Genomic DNA, 11,531 nt, shown 5'->3' with positions numbered 1-11,531 from the left:
AATGATTATTATCATTCCCTGTGCTATTTTGGAAGGCTTTGGGCTTAGGGGTATAGGAAGGCTGTCTCTTTATCTGCACAGTGAGTCACAGATCTATATTGATTTATTAAGAGGACATAAATAGATAGCCTTCCAGAGCTCTTGCTGTATTTTAAGAAGCTTTCTTTGTAATCCTTTTTAATAATTTCAAACCATTTAGTACTTCAGAATATACATTTTGCAATTTATTAGATCTCTAAGCAGTTATAGAGCTGGCAAAAAGGGGAGGAGGTTTTTTCTGATTGTAAAATGCATTACTAGACTAATTGTACTAGTACAGTCATTGGCAAAGCTACAAATGATTTGGATTGAAAATGACGCTGATTTGCCACTGGGTTAAATGGATGAATTATATTTCAACCACAGTCACATATCTTTGTACATTTCTTCACAAATGTTTACTTATTGCCAGCCTTATTTCAAATCCCTCTTCAAATATATCTGTCATTGACTGACTGAGAGATAACAGATCATCTTTTTTTCAGTTAGTTATTCCAACATTTATGAGTTTGGACAACGCATGTCATTTAATTTGTGCAGTCAAGTATAACTAACTCAGAGGAGATATTTTTGTCATGATGAGAACGTACTGAAGCACAACAATAATGCCCTTTGATAGGAGGAGTATATAGGAGAGCGAGACATGTAACTCTGCTGCATGAATGGCTCAGAATAATCTCATGAATTTTCCCCTATAAAATGATTATCTTAAGCAAGCAGACATCCTATCCATTTGTCTTTCAAGTCATAATATGAATATTGTACAATTAAGAATGGGGCATGAACATTCAGCACCACCCTCTGATCCAAATTAATTAATTTGGCAACTCTGGCTTGCAAGAAGTAGTTGGGTTTAGTCAGCTCCAAGGCACACTCATGATGGGGTTGGCTCAACATGCACCATCACTTTGTAACGTTGTAATAGTTCTAGGCTGCCGAAGATGTCCCTCATTTCATGCTGTGTAACATTGCTTCTTATTCCTCTTCCTCTACCTCATCTCTCTGATACGTATATGACTGGCACATAGGAGAAGGTGAGGATGGGTGTTATCTTGTCTTATAAAAGTCTGCCTACTTCCTTTTCAAGAGATTTTTTAGATTTTCTTGTCCCAGCTCACTTTCAAAAGACACAGTGCTTATATGCATGAGTTATGTTTAGTTATGGTTGGCTGACATGGTTCAAGCAGATTTTAGTTAGGATAGCAAGGGTGGCAGGGCCCAACTGGCTGGTGACAGCCACAACACACGTCACATGCTGTACATGGGACCCGTAAAAGCCCTCCTTCACAGAACAACATGCACTGTCTGTAGCCCAGTCCTGCTTTACACAACAACATGGCCAGCAAGAAGAGGTGAAGAATGTTGTGACAGGTGACAGGTTTTTGAGACAATTATTCATGACTATGGGATGCACTAAAGAGGAATGTCTTTAGTATCGATTTGAATATGGAAAGGGTGTTTTGTATGCGAATCAAGTAGGAGGTCTTGGTTGATAATTACACCAAGGTTTTTGATACTAGTTTTGGATGTTATTGAGATGCCATCAAGTGTGGGTAGATGGCTAGACAGTGTCATTCTCAATTGTTTAGGGCCTACAAGCAAAACCTCAGTGTTCTGAGTTAAGGAGCAGGAAGTTGTTTGCCATCCAAGATATTACATCTTGTAGGCAGGCTTCTATCTTATCATCTTGTCGTCAGTATACCAATGGAAGGTAATGCCATATTTCCTTATGACAGCACCTAAGGCATTGCGCCGTATTGTGGAGAACAGCAGAAGCCCTAGTAATCTAGTAAGCACATTTCACACTCATGTCTGCGGTCATGCAGGAGGTTGTCCCTTGTAAACTAAATGAAATGGTATCCAAGCACATTGTAAGACATTCACATATGACCTGCAAATTAACTTTAAATTAAAAAACATATGCCTATCAGCTGTTACATAGCTTTTCTTACTTAAAGCAACATTATGTAACAATTTGACCTGATAACAACAGCTTCAACATAATTTTGGTGGTATACTGATTTGTAATGCTGATTAGATTATTAGATATACATTAGACATCATTATTGTCAGCAGTCTACTTCGGTTAGGTAATGTGGTCTGTGTGATATCTCATATCGTCAGTAATATCTACACATGGTCACCGCTAGCCTCGTGTTACACAAATTAATACCTTTATGTCCAATCTCTCCCAGTGATCTAATGCTCAGCTAAACAGGCTTTTTTTATGGGGTGCCAAGTGCAACAAACCTGTGGTTTTGGGAAGAGAGCTCATCTTCACAGACTTAACACTGGGTCAGTCTCAGCAACACTTATAAATCTGGCTGAGCAGTCGGGAGAGACATTTTCAGTCAGGAATGGCATTCTAAAAAAAAAACTTCCAGAAGGTGTCGCAACCACTGTCTGCACATCGGTACGCTGAGTTCTTACCAAGTTTGTTCATAATGTAAGAGGGCCAGTGTGAAGTGAACCAAACCGTGTGAGTTAAAGTGAGAGGGCTACTGTGAAGTTTGCAGAACTGTGTGTAAAAGTGTCCTGCAATGAAATTAAGATGGAATCTTTTGAATCAGGCCTACAAAAACACATAGCTTTATCAAACATAATAAAAACAGTATAAATCAAAGACTTCCTAAACACAATCATGGGTCAACTTGGCTACATATTGGATGGATATAAAATTGTCCTTAACTTCACAAGAGTCTTCATGACTTAACAAGCGTCTCCTTGACTTAACAATAGTCTCCTTAACTTCACAAGAGTCTCCTTAACTTAACAAGAGTCTCCTTAACTTAACAAGAGTCTCCTTAACTTCACAAGAGTCTCCTTGACTTAACAATAGTCTCCTTAACTTCACAAGAGTCTCCTTAACTTCACAAGAGTCTCCTTAACTTCACAAGAGTCTTGCTCAGATTTGCTCTTGTTTGCACCCACTCAGATCTAAGTTTGAGGCAGCTCCGGTCAATCTTGTGTGCTTACATGGTGTAGTGCGAAAGTAACCAAAAGCCTACCATTAAGTGACAAAGCATTGCAAATTTAGATTTGGGGAAAGAGAATGTGTAAAAGGATTTAAACAATGAACTGTAGGTGGGCATTTTTAACCTTAAGTAACTGTAAGTGGGCATTTTAGGTATATATTCTAATACCAGCTTATTTGACGATGGCTCACAAAAGAGTTCTCGAATGCAGAATGGGAACTCAACTCCTACACACCGGGAATATTCAATTATAAAGTCCCAATGAAAACAAACAGTAAGTAGCTTCTGCTAAATGTGTTTTTAAAGAAGATAACTGAACAGGATATTATGATAATTGGACAGTTATTTCCAACAGTCGCTTTTGAGTGCAAAATAGGACCCTTAGACTTAAGAGTAACAGCAAGTTCCATTTCACTATATTGACTCATGTTGTGACAGACTGTATGTAATGCAAGTAGCAAGTCTTGTACAGTGGATAACTACACAATTTAATAACAAATATAATTCTAGGGGCCATGTCACACCGACAAATTAGATTATACTTGAGATAAAATTATACAGCTGGCACCAATGCCTCAGTAAATCTAGACATCAGTAATGTTGGTTAAGTATAATGCTACTTGTGCTACTTTTGGGAAATTGACTTGCTGATATTGTTGACAATACCAATAAAATAATGTTGAAATTTGGTGGTTTTCCTCAATTGTGTCATGTTGTGTTTCTAAACTGAGCTAAACTGAAAATAAAGATGACAATGGGGAAAAATCTTGGAGACGTTTATTGATTAACATAAAATGATGTGAACTAAAAAATATGCTAAGTAGACTAATTATGTGCTCTGTGCTCACGTCTAAATGTTTTCATATGAAGCCTATATACAACCACTACATTCTTTAAGAACAAAATAGATAAAGGCTTTTTTCTCTTTACAACACTTAATCGACAACTAACAGGATTTAGAAGCCTGAAGGTATCCACTCCTCTAGATGGAATTTAGAGGGGGAGCGACAATAACAGGGGATGCTTATTCAGCAATTCTATGAGATATTTCCTCTTGGGTGCTGTGGAGCACTGAGAAGCAGCAGGGTTGACTGATATAGGTTGTAGCCTGCCAAAATGTCTCACCATAATCAGTCAGAAGAACAAGACACATTAAACGTAATAATTATTTTAAATAATCGGTACTACCTTAAAATACAAGCAGTGTGACTAGGGTTATTAATAAGCCCACTCAAAGATCCAGTTGCTAGATTAAGATTAGAGTAATTTGATAAAGCTGGCTTTACAAAATTCTCATGCATGAAAATACTCTATACAGCGAATCTAACTAGTAAAAAATAGAGGAGGGTTAACAATGGACAGGCAAAAAAAACAAGAGGATAAAAGCAGGTCAAGCAAAGAAACAAATATTAATATACCAAGTAGTATAATTTGATTATATTATAGAAAATCAAATGCCATTGCACATCTCTGTTCATTTTCAAACTGAGGTGTGTGCACTCTACTAAACAGCATATGTCTAAGCAGCACAGAGAAGGCTCTGAGATGTCAGGGTGTGGAGTGGTTTGTCGCGGTGCTCCTCTGGGCTAACACAACGTAACCTTTCTAAGGGTGAGTGGTTGACCTTTGCTTGAGCTATCCAGTGTACCAGGGAGTTGATATTGCAGTCACACATCCAAGGGTTATCATGGAGATAAACTTCCTTCAGACCTGATAAAAAACCAGAATGCAGTTAGTGTTGAATTTGTTTACTCATTGCTGCAATATACTGTCAACAGAATTTCTGCTTTGAAGACGTGCACTTACCCTGCAGATTGGCCAGCAGGTTACCATCAATAGTATGCATCTTATTCCCACTCAGAGCCACCTGCACAAGCTTAGGTGTGTGTCTGAACACATCCGCCGGCAGCATCTCTATCTCATTGTTCCTCAGGTAGAACTCCTGCAGGTTGTGCAGGCCTTCAAATGTGGAGGACGTGAGCGTTGTGAGCCGATTGTTATCCAGAACTAGCATCTCCAGCCCGATTAAGGGCTTGAAAGCTCCGGCAGGAATGTTCTTCAGACTGTTATTGTCTAGGTTAAGGAAAAGTAACTCTTGGAGGCCAACAAAAGCTTTGCGAGAAATTTTCTGAATCTTATTTAAAGCCAAGTCCAGAACCTTGAGGGCAATTAATGGCTTGAACCCATTGGGGGGGAGAGTCGTTAGAGAGTTAAGAGGAAGGTCCAGATCTGATAGGTTTCTCATCCCAGTGAACATGTCTGCTTTGATGGTGGTTATCTGATTCTGTCCCAAAAGAAGGAAGCGTAAACTGAGGAGGTCTTTGAAACCTTTTGATGGTAATTTGCTGATCTGGTTTCCATACAAGTTGAGAAGCATCAATTTCCTCCCACCAGTAAAAGCTTGAGGATGTATCGATTTGATCACGTTGCGTTCAAGGTTTACACTTTCAATTTTTGGAATCGCACTAATAATGTTTGGATGAATTTCTTCCAATAAATTTTCCCCTTTGGAATAAATAAAACAAAACCTGACATTTAACTTGCACCAAATCTATGTGAATAAAATATTGTATTAAGGCAAATAATGGGCTACAATAAAGACTATTAGCCCAATGAATGGATGTGATTTAATTTATGGATATAGTCAATGTTCAATGCTGTATAAGACCCATATCTTACCCATTTTCAAAATCCATGTGTCCGTAGGGAGATTGGAGGGGACAGAAGTAAATCCTCTCTTGTGGCAGTTGACTTCAGTCCTTTCAGCGCTAGCCTTCTGAGTGCACTTACAGTTATCAGGACAGCTTTGGGATGTACTCACTCCCAAGAGAACCAAAACTGACAGCCATCTGAAGAGATCCATTTCCCCTAGGGAAGAAATACAATCCAGAACAGGGAGATGTGATATTAATCGAACTGAACAATCATTGGTGGCTTTGAAATGTAACCAGACAGAAATTAACATTAGAATTAGAGAACAATTTTGACATTTATTTCTAGCTAAGGAATAAATGCTATTTGATAGGATCTCTTTTCTTGCTCTGACCCTAGTGTTTCAGACCTTTGATTTCCCTCTCTGGGTCTGATCTGTTGACTGTTCTCTCCTCTTGGAACTATCATCCTCCTGACGCTGGGTATTTTATCCAAAAACTCTATCAAGCAACACGCACCTGTAATGTCACAGTGTCTAGAGAGAAATAGCAGAGATCCATGAAACTGGAGTTTGTCTGCCAAAAAGGAGAAGAAATGACAGCATAGTGTGAGAGAGAGTGACCTACGAAAGAGACAGCTGATTAAGGATGTTAATATTATGGAGACTGTTTGTTGACTTAGTCTCCACCTTTAACACCCTGTCCTTGTAGAGACACAATTACTATCAGTCTGTTAATGCTGGTTACTCACACTGGCAATTTTGTATGGATACATGTGCCAGACAGACAAAAGTGAGCTACCAAATCAATGGAAAAACACCAGGATGTAAGGCTTAAGCGTGTCTGAACTTTATGGGACAGAAGATTGCATTGGAGTGGGAAATATTGTGAAAAATTAAAAGATGAATCTGACACCATGAAGTTATTAAATGACCTCCAATATGACCAAGTAGTATATAAACTAGTATAGTGGCACAGTAATGGCATGGCACACAAGGAGTTAAATGGATAGGTCATCAGTTTATTAGTACAGTAAAGGGTAAGCTTTAATGTTACAAGTATCAACCAATGTTAAGTGTAAACCAAATGGATAAGTACTAGGGATAATAATTTAATGAACAGGTTGAATGCCAATTAAACCAAATAAACTTCAACGACCAAAGGACCCTCAATAAACCATGAATGCATAAAATGTTAGGAAATAAATCCCAACCTCAATGAGTGATAAGAAAAAGAGATGAGATGGGGAAAGATAAAGGTGAAATAAAGAGAGAGGGAACGAAAGAGAGTATGCGTTTCAGAGCAAAAGAGTTATCGAGAAAGAGTTAGAGAGCGAGAGAGCCATTAAAATCACACACCTCCCTTCATTGCTCCTGAAGCACAGTGGCTGGGATTGTTTCTGGCTCAGTGTGCGGCACTTTATTTATTTCCCATTTACAGAGCCAGGACTGCTAGAGGACTGAGGAGCAATTAGCTAAATTTGACAAAAAGTGTATGGGTTTCAACTCACGAATTTCGACTTTCAATTAGCCAACATATAGGCTATGTTCAGACTGCAGGCAAATCTGATGTGTTTCTTAAATCAGACCTTTTGAGAGACTGTCAACACTGTTATTTGCAAGTAATCAGATTGGATTTGTGTGTCCTTACATCACCAACCTATCCGCATGGGTTGCTGTGGTCATGATGTAGGCTTTAGAAAATACGATAGATTCCTTCCAGCTTTGCCTGTACGGAAGACTCCCAAAAAGTGCTAGCAGTCTATTGATTTCGGCATCTGTGCACAGACTTTCAGTTTCTATGTTGTCTAGGGATAGGAATTCCTAAGATTTTAGCGATTCCGATTCCATTTTCGATTCTGTTTATCGTTTCAAATCTTTATCGATTCTCTTATCAATTATCATTGGGCCAGGAAAAAAAAAAAGAATACAAATGGGTTTATTAACATATATTTTCTTTAATATATTATTCTCTGAATAGATGATGCACAGCATACACATGTATGTATGTATAAATTTACATATTTTAAATAACCAAACCTCAAAGAGGAAATGGAGATTATTCATGAAGTGAAAGCTGGTTTACACAATGAAACAATGGTACTAACCCAAGGGTCTTGAGGAGTTTACTTTTGATATTCACAGATAAATTGCTAACGTTGATGTTGCTTGGTCGAGATTCATTTACGTTATCATCACTCCGTAGGGCATTGAAAACGTGACATTCCTGCAGTTATTGCATGCTGTGTGAACAAATGTTTCTGCATATTAGAATTTGACGATTTGCAAGCATTACAAGTGGCCCTGTGATCATCTTTTCAATTGTGCTCTCAGAAATGATAGAAGTAATGAATCAATCAATGTCAATTATTTGGCGCTTTTTTTCAATCAATGTAGGTTCTGTGGCACAATGCTCATAGCAGCATGAATTCCGGAACTCCAGTCACTCTAGATTTAACATTGTTGTGTGTTGCACTGCCAGTAACACAAAACACACTTGAAATCCAATTTGTGCAGCCAGAGTGTCAAGACTGAGATGCATCTGTGGAAATTACAACCAGCTCCACACCTGCACAAATGATTTTATGTTTTTATTGCTGTCTGCAAAAAAGACATCATGTCAATTGTTTTTTTGCACAATCTGGATATGACAAAAATTGGATTTGGGCTGGCATTCTGAAGAAGCCATAATAGGCAGGAACGTGATTAAATATTTCAACCAGTACCTCAGGCAAACAATGTGACATGGGTTTTCACCAGGGGCACCTGCAGGATTCTCGTTAATGGTAGGCCAAGAAAGAGAAATCATCGGTTTACATAAAAAAGAGGGACAGTATAGGACAGTGTGGCAAAGACTGCAAAGACTGAAATCTGTTCAATGGAATATTATCTTATTATATTACCTATACTTTTTGGTAGTTTAATGGGCTGCTCCTGCCGAAATATGATTTGGCTCTCATTTTGTTGTAGTTTTGAGATAATAAACTAAATTGTAATTCTTTTTCATTTAGATCAGGGGTTTTCAACTGGTTTTGTCCCATGAGTAGAAAGTAATGTGTGGCCCACTGATGTGCCTGCACGTGTGTGCATGTTTGTAACCGCCGCCGCCTCGCCCCCTCCTCCCACTTAAATATGTAAAATGATCAGGGTACGTCGCTAGCCGCTGCCACGCCCCCTCCCCCTGCACAGATATTATATGTGAAACTATCAGGATACATCGCTAGCCATCACCACGCCCCCTCCCCCAAAGCGAATTTATAAAAATAAAAAAAATTCAATGGTGAACTTATCAACATGTCGCGGACCCCCTGCAATGCCGTTGTGGACCACAAGGGGGACACGAACACCTGGTTGAAAACCCTTGATTTAGATCACTCAGATAACAGGTAGCTAACTTGCTTGCACTGACCCAGTAATGGAGGGCTAGACACATGGATTTAAACACATTTTTAAAGAAAAACATAAACATTGATCAGATAAATAGGCTTGCTGAAACAAATATGTTTCTTGGTCACTAGTTAATTATGCGCGGCTATTTGGTTTAACATGCTCTCGTTAATATAATAAAACTCAGCCTAACTAAGAATGAGAGACTGACTCTTCGGGCTGCGTCAAACTCCCTTCAAAAATCTGCACATCTATTTCACAGTGGGTTCCTCAGGTATGTCTTTAACTGTAAGCACCTTAGATTTAAGTCTCATAAATTACCTTTCCGACTAAGCACTCGAGACAGGCATCATCATATATTCAGCTGTTTTGTAAACAACTTTTTTAATCTATTTATCAGTCTTTTGGTGGAGGTTCACATTAGTCAAACTTTGAAAGTTGCAGATGGGAATGTGTGCTGAAGTCAAACGAAGTAATTAATGCATTACTGTTTTTGCAGCATTATTTAATAATTGTGGCTGAATTAATCCTTTTCCCCCAGTATAGTACAACCTTAGACCTTTGTGAACCCAACAAATCGCACAGTCAAAAGTCATTAGCCAGTGGGATTGGATGGGACAGTTGTCCATTTGTTGTCCAAATATCTTAATGTTTCCATATCTGTGTGTGTGTGTGTGTGTGTGTGTGTGTGTGTGTGTGTGTGTGTGTGTGTGTGTGTGTGTGTGTGTGTGTAAACATACTACAGAACAGCCATACTGCCTCTCAGAGGGCCAGACAGGAGCAGGAAGAGAAGCGACCAATGTCTTGGTAACCTTTCACCTTTCCTCTTTTAGCCATAGACATCTATAGATGTCTATGTTTGTCTTCATGTTCTGATGCATGACCACCAGTAAGATATTTTTCTGAACCCTTCTGACAGTGTGTAGTTTGTAGTGGCATCTAGTGGTGTGGTTGTTGAATTGCAACCAGCTAAATAAATACCTTTCTCTTTACAAGAGTGTGTGAGTATCTGTGAGGGCCATCAAATGCAACCCAATAAGCGATCTTGAGCCAGTGCATTTGGTTTGTCCGTTGCTACTGTAGAAACATGGCAGTGCAATTATAAATAAACATTGCCTGTGTATGCTAGAAAACTGATTCCTATTTTACACTACGTAATAGGCCTAGTATTAAAAATCACTACACATCTGGTGTAGGAGAGGGACTCTGTCCTCAACCATTTACCCAGCTGCTTGGTAACAGAAAAACAACCTTGAATTAGCTCAAAAAATCCAAGAAAAAATGATCAACAGACTCAACCAGCCTTTGGGTTTAAAAAACAATCCACCATTATTTAGAGTGCACATTTGGGTTTCCAGCCTGAATATTAATTTCCCTGCTAACGTGAGCACAATAATTTGCTCATTCTATTAATAATATTAACTTTATGAGTATAAATCCTCTATATTTTGTTAGAACATTATATTTGTATGCAGGATTACTCTTACTTTAATATCCCACTCTCTGCACCCTGCAACCTGGATGTATGCCTGATGTTCACCCGCCCCATGTATGTTAGTATAATGTGTGTTTGAAGTACTTGCTTGATTCTGTATTGAATGATCTGCCTTCCTCTTATTTTTCTTTTATGCTTAATATAATAATGAGATTGCAAATACAGACATGCTACAGGTGATCCGCACTTAAAAAAAAAAAAAAAACTTTAGGCAGACAAAAATGTACTTTTTAAGTTAAGACACTGGTTATTATAATGAAATCTTCAACTTTTTAAGTTAAACTAAAATTAGAATCTACAATAAATTCGTCTGTCAGACATGCAAATTATGTTCGACTGATCAACTGGTATATTTTAAAAGCTCATTACAAGCGTCTTGCAGCCATATCAACCAGCGAAATCGAAAGAATTTACTCCGGACTATTATGGTTCATTTGACATGCTTTCAACAGTTCTTTGGGCTCAAATCCTGGTCGAGACTGATATGAGGCCCCGGTCTGTTTCGCCTCTTGAATGAATCATCCTAATTGCTAAAATTGCTGTGCTTTGTGAATCATATTTGTATTGCATTGTTTCGTGTATGATCTAATATGTTTTCTTCGTCAGACCTGGTCTATTTTAAAAGTAAAAGTTTTAAAGTATCTCTGTAATGATTGCATTGAATAAATAGAACGAATGTCGGACCTCTATCCACCGCCATCATCTCCTTAATCTAGACGTAGCCATCGACTTCATCTTGATTCTAGGCATAAATGGAGCCCTATCTAAAATATTTGTTTTTACTGTATTTGGGTCTAAGCTGTGGATGAGACAAGGCCTCGAATAATGTGACGTCCAATCGCTGCTTCGTTCAAATCCTCCCTTGACCAATCAGGAAAAAATATGAATTCAAAATGAGCATTCTCCTAGCCAATCAATGAGCTTCGCGCCATCACAGAACCTGGTATGTCGTTCACAAGGAGGAACGTTAGTTGTGTTTCAGAGT

General features: G+C 38.5%; 1 protein-coding gene across 1 annotated transcript; it reads right to left on the bottom strand.

Annotated features, from left to right (window-relative positions):
- Positions 1–4,533: 4,533 nt before the first annotated feature.
- LOC308382808 (uncharacterized protein) lies at positions 4,534–5,697 on the bottom strand (the record flags this gene model as incomplete). Its single annotated transcript, XM_080860330.1, has 3 exons — positions 4,534–4,724; positions 4,821–5,519; positions 5,694–5,697. 3 exons carry the CDS (start codon positions 5,695–5,697, stop codon positions 4,534–4,536), a joined length of 894 nt encoding a protein of 297 aa, XP_080716456.1.
- Positions 5,698–11,531: the final 5,834 nt, after the last annotated feature.

This window comes from Sprattus sprattus (genome assembly GCF_963457725.1).
Source record: "Sprattus sprattus genome assembly, chromosome: 2".
NCBI lineage: Eukaryota > Metazoa > Chordata > Actinopteri > Clupeiformes > Clupeidae > Sprattus > Sprattus sprattus.
This window is presented reverse-complemented; position numbering and strand designations above follow the sequence as displayed.